The 13532-nt window shown below is 48.8% G+C and overlaps 1 protein-coding gene across 1 annotated transcript; it reads left to right on the forward strand.

Moving 5' to 3' along the window:
• Positions 1-2912: 2912 nt before the first annotated feature.
• Positions 2913-13479, forward strand: RNF115 (ring finger protein 115). Its single transcript, XM_053475095.1, has 9 exons — positions 2913-3054; positions 8808-8866; positions 9323-9380; positions 10616-10824; positions 10906-10977; positions 11093-11162; positions 11415-11508; positions 11756-11871; positions 12325-13479. The coding sequence occupies exons 1-9, from the start codon at positions 2977-2979 to the stop codon at positions 12442-12444; spliced, it is 876 nt and encodes a 291-aa protein (XP_053331070.1). The 5' UTR covers positions 2913-2976; the 3' UTR covers positions 12445-13479.
• The last annotated feature ends 53 nt before the right edge of the window (positions 13480-13532 follow it).

Genomic DNA, 13532 nt, shown 5'->3' on the forward strand with positions numbered 1-13532 from the left:
CCCGCCTGTACGGGAACATGTATACATATATATTATATCCTCACAGTACGGATATCTCCATATTACAGCATATATCCTCACAGCACAGATACCTCCATATTACAGGGTATATCCTCACAGTACAGAAATCTCCATATTACAGCATATATCCTCACAGCACAGATACCTCCATATTACAGCATATATATATCCTCACAGCACAGATACCTCCATATTACAGGGTATATCCTCACAGTACAGAAATCTCCATATTACAGCATATATATATATATATCCTCACAGCACAGATATCTCCATATTACAGGGTATATCCTCACAGTACAGAAATCTCCATATTACAGCATATATATATCCTCACAGTACAGATATCTCCATATTACAGGATTTATCCTCACAGTACAGATATCTCCATATTACAGCATATATACATCCTCACAGTACAGATATCTCCATAGTACAGCATATATATATATATATATACTCACAGTACAGATATCTCCATATTACAGCATATATATATATATCCTCACAGTACAGATATCTCCATATTACAGCATATATATATATATCCTAACAGTACAGATATCTCCATATTACAGCATATATACATCCTCACAGTACAGATATCTCCATAGTACAGCATATATATATATATATATACTCACAGTACAGATATCTCCATATTACAGCATATATATATATATCCTCACAGTACAGATATCTCCATATTACAGCATATATATATATATCCTAACAGTACAGATATCTCCATATTACAGCATATATACATCCTCACAGTACAGATATCTCCATAGTACAGCATATATATATATATATATACTCACAGTACAGATATCTCCATATTACAGCATATATATATATATCCTCACAGTACAGATATCTCCATATTACAGCATATATATATATATCCTAACAGTACAGATATCTCCATATTACAGCATATATATATCCTCACAGTACAGATATCTCCATATTACAGCATATATATATCCTCACAGTACAGATATCTCCATATTACAGCATATATATATATCCTCACAGTACAGATATCTCCATATTACAGGATTTATCCTCACAGTACAGATATCTCCATATTACAGCATATATACATCCTCACAGTACAGATATCTCCATATTACAGCATATATATATATATATACTCACAGTACAGATATCTCCATATTACAGCATATATATATCCTCACAGTACAGATATCTCCATATTACAGCATATATATATCCTCACAGTACAGATATCTCCATATTACAGCATATATATATCCTCACAGTACAGATATCTCCATATTACAGCATATATATATCCTAACAGTACAGATATCTCCATATTACAGCATATATATATCCTCACAGTACAGATATCTCCATATTACAGCATATATCCTCACAGTACAGATATCCCCATATTACAGGATATATCCTCACAGTACAGCCATCTCCATATTACAGCATATATATATATATCCTCACAGTACAGATATCTCCATATTACAGCATATATATATATCCTAACAGTACAGATATCTCCATATTACAGGATATATCCTCAAAGTACAGCCATCTCCATATTACAGCATATATATTACATAGTTACATAGTTACATAGGCTGAAAAAAGACATGCGTCCATCAAGTTCAGCCTTTCCTATATCTGTTAATTTGTTGCTGTTTGATCCAAAAGAAGGCAAAAAACCCCGGCTTCGCTCTTTCCAATTTTGCACTAACCAGGGAAAAAATTCCTTCTTGACCCCAAAATGGCAGTCAGATTTCTCCTTGGATCAATAAGCTGTTTCCCCATAATTAGATTATAAGATTATAAGATTATATCCCCGATTATATCCCCGAATATTATGTTTTTCCAGGTATCCATCCAGTTGCAGTTTAAACGTCTGTACAGACTCTGATAAAACTACCTCTGCAGGCAGAGAATTCCACATCCTTACTGCCCTTACTGTAAAAAACCCTTTCCTCTGCTTTAGTCTAAATCTCCTTTCTTCCAGTCTAAATGCATGACCATGTGTCCTGTGCATAGTCCTGTTTATGAACAGATTTCCACACAATGGTTTGTATTGGCCCCAAATATATTTATATAACGTTATCATATCCCCTCTGAGGCGACGTTTTTCTAAACTAAACATTTTTAAATTAGTTAACCTTTCTTCATAATTATAGTGCTCCATTCCTTTTATTAATTTTGTAGCCCGCCTCTGCACCCTTTCCAGTGCTATGATATCCTTCTTTAGAAAAGTGCCCAAAATTGCACAGCATACTCAAGGTGTAGCCTTACCATTGATTTATACAGAGGCAAAATTATATCTTTATTACGCGACTTGATGCCCCTTTTTATACACGACAATACCTTACTGGCCTTAGCAACCGCAGACTGACACTGCACATTATTGCCTAGTTTGTTGTCTATAACAATTCCCAAATCCTTCTCATTTGTCATTACCCCTATATATATCCTCACAGTACAGATATCTCCATATTACAGGATTTATCCTCACAGTACAGATATCTCCATATTACAGGACATGGCGCCTTTATATTTGAAAAATCACCTCATTTTCCAGGGCACACTCACAGGCCAAGCACTCACTCTCAGTTTGTCAACTCCACTCACAAGGCCCCCAATTCCTGTTACCTGACATTCTTAAAAAACATGTTAACCCTAAATTAACCTCCGCTCCCCACCGTCCCCCGTCTCTAACAGCTGCACTCACCCTCTGGTAACAAACCACCTCACAGCCCGTCAGCTTCTATGTGTTTCCCCAAACCAAACCGCGTACTGACTGTGTACATTGTCAATAAAGCTAGTTGACGCTCTTTGTGGAGGAGGGATAGAGCGGCGCCCAGGCAGAGATACTCGGCTTGCGGTCTTACTGGTGCTGGAGGACTGACGTGACGTTGGGCAGCAGCAGGAGAGCGGGCAGGAAACATGGCGGAGGCGGCGGCTGTGTCTCAGCATCGCTTCTTCTGTCATCACTGTAAGGGAGAAGTGAGCCCCAAGCTGCCGGTGAGTATCCCGGGAGTGGGGTGAACGGTTAGGGGTTCACTTCAGGGGTCAATCTGCATGATAGGAGTGGTTCTCCCTGGGAGATGGGGGTGTGGGCGTATTAACACAGTGTTGAGGGGGTTGCTGGCCCCCCAGGGTTTAAGGAGAGGGTAAGTGTCACCCCCAGGCCCTTGGTGTGGAGATAGGACATATGGGGTCCTGAAGGGGAGCTCTGTGTCCCCATGGGCCTGGTTTAGGAGGCTCTCGGTGTGAAGGGGGTTCATTTTGGGCCCCAGGCTCCTGGTGTGAAGGGGGGGGGATGTATTTTGGGCCCCAGGCCCCTGTTATCTTGATAAAGAGATGGAGAGATCTGTGGCCCCAAGATGTCAGTTTGGGGACAGGAAGGGAACTGTGGCCCCATTTTGGGTTATTGGTCCAGTGGCCGGCGGGGGGACTGATTGCGTTATCTGGTAATGCGGCTGTGAAGCGATTGAAGGGATATGTCACCGTCGGTGATGGGCCGTCTGCGGGTTGACGGTTGCCGCACACGCTTCCCGCTTAGAATATGTGGCTTCCTTGGCTGTAGCATGGCGCCGGTGTCACCGATCGCACTGATGGCATGTGGCCCCCGGAGGGCCTGGCAGTTTTGACACCGCTCCTGCTGATCGTAACCTGGCGTTGGTGACACGGCGCCCCATCTCTGTCGGTGGCTGCTGATGCACGGCATCCGCTGCCGCAGTCTGACAGCTGTCATGGCCTTTCTTGTTGGTGATGTGCGGCCGGGCTTTGGACGTCGCACGCTTCCTGATGGTGATACGCGGCAGCCGCTTCATTATGGTGGCCGGTCTGGCCGGTGACTCTTAAGGGTTCTCTATAACACGATTTAGTGGTTATTGCCGTAATATTGCCGCAGTTGGAGATATTCCGTGTGTGATGGTCGCTGGTGCTGCCGTCCTTTCCCTGGGGCATCTATGTGGGCTCTGTACCCTTTATACCCCCCCATGGTGCGCAGGTACGTCACTAATGGATTTAATTAAACTAATGGCTTATAAAGGTTAATTTATATAGCTCTGGCATCACAATCCACTGTCTTGTAGTATGGTGAGAGTGGATCTGCCTCCCAGTAGAAGTGGTAGAGGCTAATACAGCGAGGTAATGTAAACATGCATGGGATAGACATACGGCTCCTGAATCTAAGACGAGACAAACGCCTGATTCCCTTATTCCCTGTGTTAACCCTTTTCGTTCATTGATAAGAACACCAGGTAAAAGAACTGCATTGGGGTGACGAACACGTCAGTCACAGCCGCCAGCACGCACACTGAGTAGCCAATCGGAAGGAGAGATAGAGTATTTAAATCCCCGCGTGTAGTCAATGCCGTCACGAGAAACTCTTTTAACTGATCTGCCCGAGCAGCTCGGACGCCTTCTGATAGGAGAGTTTGAACGCGGCGACCGTTGATTAAGGCATGCGCAGCTTCGCAGGCACAGCATTGAGACCCCCTTCAAATAACTCATGAAAAGAGACCGTTGGATGCGGCGTGACTTATCAGGAAAGCTCTCCAGTGTGTTATCTACACCGGGGGGGGGGTGTCACAGACTCCCAGCACCAGAAGGGAATTCCAGCTGCCTCATCAGGCTTCTCCAACGCCCCGGGGGGTTCTGGGAAACATCAGCCCTTGATTCACACCCTCGTTGCCCCTTTAATATACCAGGAAGTGGTGTTCTTGCCTGCCAGCCCCTGACTGCTCCTTTGGGTTATTGCCCCTTGCATAGGGGTGTCCAGCTGATGCCTCCACGGCTCTCTCCCTAACTCCCACGATGCTGCCCGGGCGGGCGAGCGATGAACCAAACGTTAGCTTTAACTAACAACTAACTAACAAAGAGCGAGCGGGAAGAGCGAGGAGTTCATAGACGGCAAAGGGAGGGATTGCTTACAGCGAGGGCAGTGAAGGTGTAGAATCCGCTGCCGAGAGGCAGCATTCTATCCGATACAGGGAGGGTAAAAGCAGAACAATCGGGGCTGTTGGGTATCTTTATCGCACATGCGTGTTGTTAAGGTGCAGGTCGCAGCCTCCCGTCTAGTTCCATGCTGACATCAGAAATCTTATACATCAGCTGTTTCCTGGATTGCGTTGGCTGGCCCTGCGTTCAGGAAGTTACTCTGTTCGCATGATTTAACTATACACTATACAGGGCCGGCTCAGCTCTTCACAGCACAGCAGTGAACGTGATCAGATAATGCTGACTCTGCCACGGGCTGCCACTTATCTCAGCTTCCATAAGAGGAGCTCAGAACCAGCTATACTGATCTATAAAAGGGAGGCTGATGTCACTGTATGGGGTTGCTTCCGCAGAGCTTTATCATGGAGGTCACTGAGCTGGCAGTCTCTTAAGAGAATGAGTTGTTGTACCTCCTCTGCTGGCCAGCGGCTTAAGGAGAGTTTCGGTCGTTGCAGACTATTTGAATTCCGTTGGAGATGACGCCTCACAAATGTCATACTGTAAATTTAGGTGACTGCTGATTATTCAAACCCATGACAAGGACACTAAGGAATGTAAGAGGTGGCTGCCAGTCCCACTTTCTTAGCTCTTTTACTTTTCTACTGTACCATCTCTGCCCAAAGGCACTCAAAGGTGTGTGTGTATATGTACGGTGGCGTGTGTGTGTGTACGTACGGTGGCGTGTGTGTGTACGTACGGTGGCGTGTGTGTGTGTATATGTACGGTGGCGTGTGTATACATATGGTGGTGTGTGTGTGTATGTACGGTGGCGCGTGTGTGTGTGTGTGTACGTACGGTGGCGTGTGTGTGTACGTACGGTGGCGTGTGTGTGTGTGTATACGTACGGTGGCGTGTGTGTGTGTATACGTACGGTGGCGTGTGTGTGTGTATACGTACGGTGGCGTGTGTGTGTGTGTATACGTACGGTGGCGTGTGTGTGAACGTACGGTGGCGTGTGTGTGAACGTACGGTAGCGTGTGTGTGAACGTACGGTGGCGTGTGTGTGTGTACGTACGGTGGCGTGTGTGTGTGTACGTACGGTGGCGTGTGTGTGTGTATACGTACGGTGGCGTGTGTGTGTGTGTATACGTACGGTGGCGTGTGTGTGTGTGTATACGTACGGTGGCGTGTGTGTGTGTACGTACGGTGGCGTGTGTATACGTACGGTGGCGTGTGTGTATACGTATGGTGGCGTGTGTGTATACGTATGGTGGCGTGTGTGTGTGTATACGTTCGGTGGCGTGTGTGTGTACGTACGGTGGCGTGTGTGTGTGTGTGTGTATACGTACGGTGGCGTGTGTGTGTATACGTACGGTGGCGTGTGTGTGTATACGTACGGTGGCGTGTGTGTGTACGTACGGTGGCGTGTGTGTGTATACGTACGGTGGCGTGTGTGTGTGTGTACGTACGGTGGCTTGTGTGTGTGTGTGTATACGTACGGTGGCGTGTGTGTGTACGTACGGTGGCTTGTGTGTGTGTATACATACGGTGGCGTGTGTGTATACGTACGGTGGCGTGTGTGTATACGTACGGTGCCTGTGTGTGTGTATACGTACGGTGGCGTGTGTGTGTGTGTATACGTACGGTGGCGTGTGTGTGTGTACGTACGGTGGCGTGTGCGTGTGTGTGTATATGTACGGTGGCGTGTGTGTGTGTATATGTACGGTGGCGTGTGTGTGTATATGTACGGTGGCGTGTGTGTGTATATGTACGGTGGTGTGTGTGTGTGTGTATATGTACGGTGACGTGTGTGTGTATATGTACGGTGGCGTGTGTGTGTGTGTACGTACGGTGGCGTGTGTATATGTACGGTGGCGTGTGTGTGTGTATATGTACGGTGGCGTGTGTGTGTATATGTACGGTGGCGTGTGTGTGTATACGTACGGTGGCGTGTGTGTGTGTATACGTACGGTGGCGTGTGTGTGTATACGTACGGTGGCGTGTGTGTGTACGTACGGTGGCGTGTGTGTGTGTACGTACGGTGGCGTGTGTGTGTGTGTGTATACGTACGGTGGCGTGTGTGTGTATACGTACGGTGGCTTGTGTGTGTGTGTACGTACGGTGGCTTGTGTGTGTGTATACGTACGGTGGCGTGTGTGTATACGTACGGTGGCGTGTGTGTATACGTACGGTGGCGTGTGTGTGTGTATACGTACGGTGGCGTGTGTGTGTGTACGTACGGTGGCGTGTGCGTGTGTGTGTATATGTACGGTGGCGTGTGTGTGTATATGTACGGTGGCGTGTGTGTGTATATGTACGGTGGCGTGTGTGTGTGTGTGTATATGTACGGTGACGTGTGTGTGTGTATATGTACGGTTGTGTGTGTGTGTACGTACGGTGGCGTGTGTGTGTGTGTGTATATGTACGGTGGCGTGTGTGTGTGTATATGTACGGTGGCGTGTGTGTGTGTATATGTACGGTGGCGTGTGTGTGTGTGTGTATATGTACGGTGGCGTGTGTGTGTGTGTGTATATGTACGGTGGCGTGTGTGTGTGTGTGTATATGTACGGTGGCGTGTGTGTGTGTATACGTACGGTGGCGTGTGTGTGTATATGTATGGTGGCGTGTGTGTGTTTATACGTACGGTGGCGTGTGTGTGAGTGTGGATACATGCGTATGCGCACACGCGTTTAAGGCTTATTTCTGTGCAGACGTGAAGCCGGGCTAATGATGCGGCTCTGGAAACAGCCCTTTTTTATTTATACCTCTCTGCCCATCATTGATCTCCCCCGGGGTGTTTTGTTGCCCGGTGACGCGGGGTACTTTCATAAATCTCGCTGCCCCCCCCCGGCTCTATAAATAGCGTCTCTGTGTGAAGACCCCACGCCGCCCGCCTTCGCTTCCTTATTTTAATGAATATTTTTGGCTGAATTGGGTTTAATCCGAACGTTACGTGTGAGGAGGGACTGTGGAGAAGATTAAGGGAGTTTCGGCAGCAGCAGCCTTAACCCGTCTTCAGATGTTAACTCCGAAGCTTTATTCCTAATTAACCTCAAACTGAAGCATTTAACCCTACGGGTACCAAAGCGAACGAGCAATACAGAGATTTAAATGAACTATACATTTCCCTCTGGGCATAGATGGGCGGTCATTGCCCTCCGTTGGCTGTAGCTGTGTGGAGTAGCCACCCGGCAGAGCCGTTAAACGCCAGCTCTGATAACAGTAGGCGGACTCCCTTGTAGGATTGGGCTTTGCCCCCCCCCCGGTGCTTTAATACCCCGTGCCAGGCGGCTGAGGACGGGTGTCGGGTATCCCAGAAGGCGCTCCGGAGGCAGGTGCTGCTTGTGTCGCTCGCCAGCTGCTGGTTACCTGCCTGCCGGCAGCACCGTCGCTGCACACAGGCAGGATGTCTGTCTGTATGCCGCTTGCTTAATGGATTGACACACAGATTCTGCCCCCGGGGGGTTTCCTCGCTCCCCTCACACAAGCCGCAGGGGGTACGTTACATCTATTTATATAGCGCCGGCAGATTCCGTGGCGACGTTACAATCATTTAAAGGCGCAGTGCCTGGTACACAATGATCCCGGTTTGCCCCCCCGTGTCGGGCAGAGCTCTATGTGTTCGGGGGGGGGGGGTTGCGTGTGGGCGCGTCTGGCCCCCCATGAACCTTGACCCTTGCCGGTTAACCCTCCGCACCCCGGGGTTAGGGGTGTCGGAAGAAATAATGTCACCCTGTGGACGGGTTCCGCGTCTGCCCCCTGTTAACGAGCCCCGGCCCCCTGTTAACAAGCCCCGGCCCCCTGTTAACGAGCCCCGCTTTGTGTTGCAGGAATACATTTGCCCCCGATGCGACTCCGGTTTTATTGAAGAAGTGACGGCGGACTCCAGGTAAGTTACCCCGACCCCTGATCTTTATACGCGGTTTTGCCGATTGTTGCTGCGTTTAAGTAAATGTTTTATGTTTAGCCTTTATTGAGTGTTTTCACTCCCCGGCGGCGAGAGGAGCCGCGTCTCCACTTCCCTCTGTTCTGTAACAGTAATCACTGGGAGAACGATCCCACCGGGCACAGGGCATCCCTGCGCCCTAGCGCTGTATAACACAATCTCTCTAAGCTTGTCTGTTTAGCCAGACCACAAAACCCGACTTTCTTCCCTTCTTTCCACCGATCTCTTTGTTACAATTATCCTCTTTTTTTTTTTTTTTTTGCTATTGAGCGTCGCAAGTGGCGATAAACGTTGTTCCGGGTAAACTTCTTGAAATCAGGTGTTCCCATAATAAAGTTTGGTGACCTTTGCCCTGGGCGGAGCAAACTCTCCGTAACGCTCTTATTTTTTTTCCTGCAGTTTCCTTGATTCTGGAGGAAGTCCGACGGAAGACAACGCATCGACGCACTTCGCAGAGGTGAGTGCGCTTATCCCGGGCGGACCCCTACACCTCTCGTGATACCCAGCCCTGCTGTTAAAGCTCCCGGTAAACCCCCCCCCCCGTGCACCGGCAGTTTACTTCTTGCCCCCACACCTAGGGCTACGGTCTCTCTCCGCACGTAATGCCCATTCTCTTCCCCCTCTCCACCATGAAGCCCCGTCCTGGCTCGGGGGGGCAGTATATTTTTTGTGACTTTTATGTTAAGGTGTCGAGGTTCTGATCTCGGCGTCACGAGGATGGGGCTGCTCTGCGGGGCCGCTGACAATCACGTGTAGTCAAACCCGTTGTGCAGGTTCCGGGTGTTTATGAAAAGACAGCAGCTTGCTCTATTATAAATATTAAAAGGGGAAGCCCCCCCGGGGGGTAGGTCATCAGGGGTATTAGGTGCCACTTCCTACTTGTCCCGGGATCGTAAGCTCAACGTGCTGCGTGTTTACCAGCCGAGAAAGTGTTTGTATCCTCGGTGCAGTCTGATAAGACTTCGAAGAGAGATTAGATAACGGTAACATTGTTACAGGAAATGGTTAAAGTAGCAAACAAACAGGGGGGCTTTGTCTTTTATATGGCGAGTGCATCGCAGGTCCCAACGCATGCTGGGTAACGAGATCTCCCGATAAGCGCCGGCTGTTCTGGAGATGTCTCAGTTACCCCCGATCTGCCCCATCAGTGGTTTCTCGGACCCCCCGTGTTCACTGATAACCGGTTGAGCGGCAGCCGGGATGAGGCGGTCTCGTTTTACCTACAGATAGGGTGACAGACACCTGCTGCTCGCACGCAGGGTAATATTCCCAGATCCCGGGGCGTAGATAACGCGTTCTACGAGCAGAGCGAGACGCGGGGGATCTCCTGGAGCGTTTTATGCGGTCGTCGGTGTCAATATGCGGTATATCGCACGAAAGCGCTGCCGGTGTATAAAGGTATGGCGGACGCACCTTCGCCCGGCACCTGAGCGCGTAAACATGATAGCGTTTGGGGTGCGGTATAAAACTCTTAGATTATTAACCACAGAGCAGATGGACCTTCCCCGTCCGCCATAGTCCTAAAACGAAGCATTCGCTTTCCCTGATGCCGTTACGCCCCGTTTTACCGGCTCTCACGCCAGCTCCATTTCCACGGCTACGTTTTATTTGTCACGCGGCACACGGTCTTTTTAGCATCTGCCCCCGCTGGAGGGCAATCTTCTGCCTGCTAACCATGTCTGTCCTCGGCAGCTTTTGGACCATTTAGACCACACAATGTTTTTCCCCGACTTCCGAAACTTCCTGAACAGCAGCTCTTTGGACCAAGATGGCAGAGACCACGAACGGGGCCACCAGGCCCACCCAGACCTGAGGGTGACTCGTCGGCCTCCCCGACAGCCCATGACGAGGTACAGATCCCGCGCCAGCTCGCGTCCCGACCGGAGCCCGGCCATAGAAGGGTGCGTACTCGTCATTGCTGTTCCTTCTACTCTCGGGGTTATCGTGGATTTGTGGTTCATGTTTATTGGCGTCTTTTACAGGATCATCCAACAGATCTTCGCCGGTGTCTTCGCCAACCCACCCTTGCCAGGCGCACCGCACCCGTTCTCACTGTGAGTACCCTGTTAAAACAAGGGGTGATAGGAGTGGGAGCTCGGTGCCACAGTTTGCGTGCGGCACGCCGGTGGCCGTGTCTCGCTACGATAACGCTTCGTGTTATTTAAACAGCGGAATGTTGCACTCGAATCCCGGAGACTACGCTTGGGGCCAGAGCGGCCTGGACTCCATCGTCACGCAGGTGAGAGACCGTTAATATAAACCCATAATAAAGCCACAATAAGAGCTGGTAACATTCATATACCTTCCATCGTTTGCTATATCTGGCCCTCGAGGACCAGAGGTCGGAGATGGCATTATTGGCCCTGTATTCACCAATCCCCTTTTGTTATCGGTGTTATTAATCGCTCGGACTTCTTCATCTGCCTCTTTTTAATGTTTACGAAGCGTTGAGAGATTTGGAGCTCATGAATCTGTCCTCTTCCTCCTGCAGCTTTTGGGCCAGCTGGAAAACACCGGCCCCCCTCCAGCCGACAAAGACAAGATCTCATCCCTCCCGACAGTAACGGTCACTCAGGCGCAAGTGGGTGAGTGCCGGCGGGACGCCGCCAAGCGATCGCGCTCCTATAAGTATTGTAAACAACCCTGCATGTGAAAGGGTTAATATGATGTTATACCAAACATCCCAAGGCCATTTGCAGCCTTACATAGATCTGCATGCTTCCAGCTCTCCTGGAGCTTCTCCTTCCGCGGAGCTTCAGGAAATGTTGACTCACTGCTGGAATCTCACTTCGCTAATGGGGTTTTTTTTCTTTGCTGTCCCCTCAAACGTAGATATGGGTCTGGAGTGCCCGGTGTGTAAAGAAGATTACGCGGTAACGGAACACGTCCGACAGTTACCCTGCAACCATTTCTTCCACGGAGACTGCATCGTGCCTTGGCTGGAATTGGTGAGATCGCCTTGGTGTTTATACGGCCTTGGCGTGGATACGTGCGCTGTGGGGCACGGCGGTCGGCCTACTCACGTTTCAGCCGCCCAGTAATGTATACAAATCCATATGATGCCAAAAAATGGCCCCAATTGATACCCGTCGGTAGTTGTATTTGTTTTCTAAGCCAGCCCGTAATTTCTTATTCATTCACCTTTTTGCCACGTGATTTACCCTTAATAGGAATACAATACAATCTTTTTTGCAGCCCTGGACACGGGTATTTATTTATTCTTAGAATTATTTAGAGCGATAGTCCGTAGCTAAATTAGCAGCTATATCTTCTCTTACCTTCTTTGGGTTATGCTCAGAATATAACCCCCGAGTGACCATCTGAGCGCTCACACAGCGTCATTGAGGCACCTCTGCTGTCCGTACCCCACGGTGCTTAATGCGTTTCTTTCCCTCCCGCAGCACGATACATGCCCCGTGTGCCGAAAGAGTTTAAACGGAGAGGACTCGACGCGACAAGCCCCCGGATCTGAGCCATCGTCCAGCGGCGACAGCCACATGCACGACCGATGGACCTTCTGAGGACCTCAGACCTGCCTTTCCCGCAACCTGTAAAATGTGTCGGAGATCGGAGCAGCCGCCGTGCGCTGCCTCACTCCCAGATGTCATCTAACATCCGAGGAATGAAGAGCTCCAACAGCCAATCCTTGCTTTGCTCGAAAATAATAAGAATAGACCTTCTTCGTTCTTGTCCCATGTGAGCAATGATGAGAAGCCCACTAAGCCTTTGGCTGTTTTTCCAAGAAATAAGGACAATTTGCAACTCTTGCCACCCATTCTTCTGCCTTGCGAGTGAAAGGATACATAATAGCGCGTTTATGTTACAGAGGAAACATCTTCTCCACCCCTCCTCAGAGGAACACGAAGGATGGCACGGCATACGTGGTGTCATTACTCTGAGCCATCCAAACCGCCACCGGAAGGAAGGACAACGATGAGCAGTTTTTATATTGGCTGGAGAACAGAATTAACCGTATCGACAAGTCCTGCGTGCCTGCAGCGGACAAAACAAAAGCTTATTGGGATGAATCGATCAAGTATTTACACGCTATTTGGGGGGGGGGGTTCCGTTCAGTTTTAAGGTGCCTGTAAGAATCTGGAACTCATCTCACGACCCTAATAGTCCAGCAACCGGACACCAAGCGCTCCCTCGCCGCCATATTCCCTCGACTGTTTCTAGTGCGAGAGGTGGACCATCAGGTTTTCTTTGTGTCTCGTTTTTCTTTGCACTTAATTTTTGCACCCCCCCCTCCATCCAAAATGTCCTATATTTAACTCCAGCCCCCCACCACCCCACTTGGTTCTTTTGTGTATCGAACATAACAGTAACATATGAAATATCAGAAAAACTAGAATCGATTAAAAAAAAAAGACTGATGATTTGTAAATTAAGATAAATTTGCTGAGATATCCAAAACCAGTCACTTCTTGTGTTGTTTGTGTGTTGATGGGAAATCATCGCGTAGGTTTTATTGTCGTGTACGGTGTGAATCATTAATTACACAGAATTCTGCACTCTGGATTTTAAAAAAAATAAAATAAAAGTATATAATAAGAGCTTGGAAAGGCTTGGCCCGATGGGACGTGCAAAGGAACTGGACTTATACATC

This window comes from Spea bombifrons, chromosome 9 (genome assembly GCF_027358695.1).
Source record: "Spea bombifrons isolate aSpeBom1 chromosome 9, aSpeBom1.2.pri, whole genome shotgun sequence".
Lineage (NCBI taxonomy): Eukaryota > Metazoa > Chordata > Amphibia > Anura > Pelobatidae > Spea > Spea bombifrons.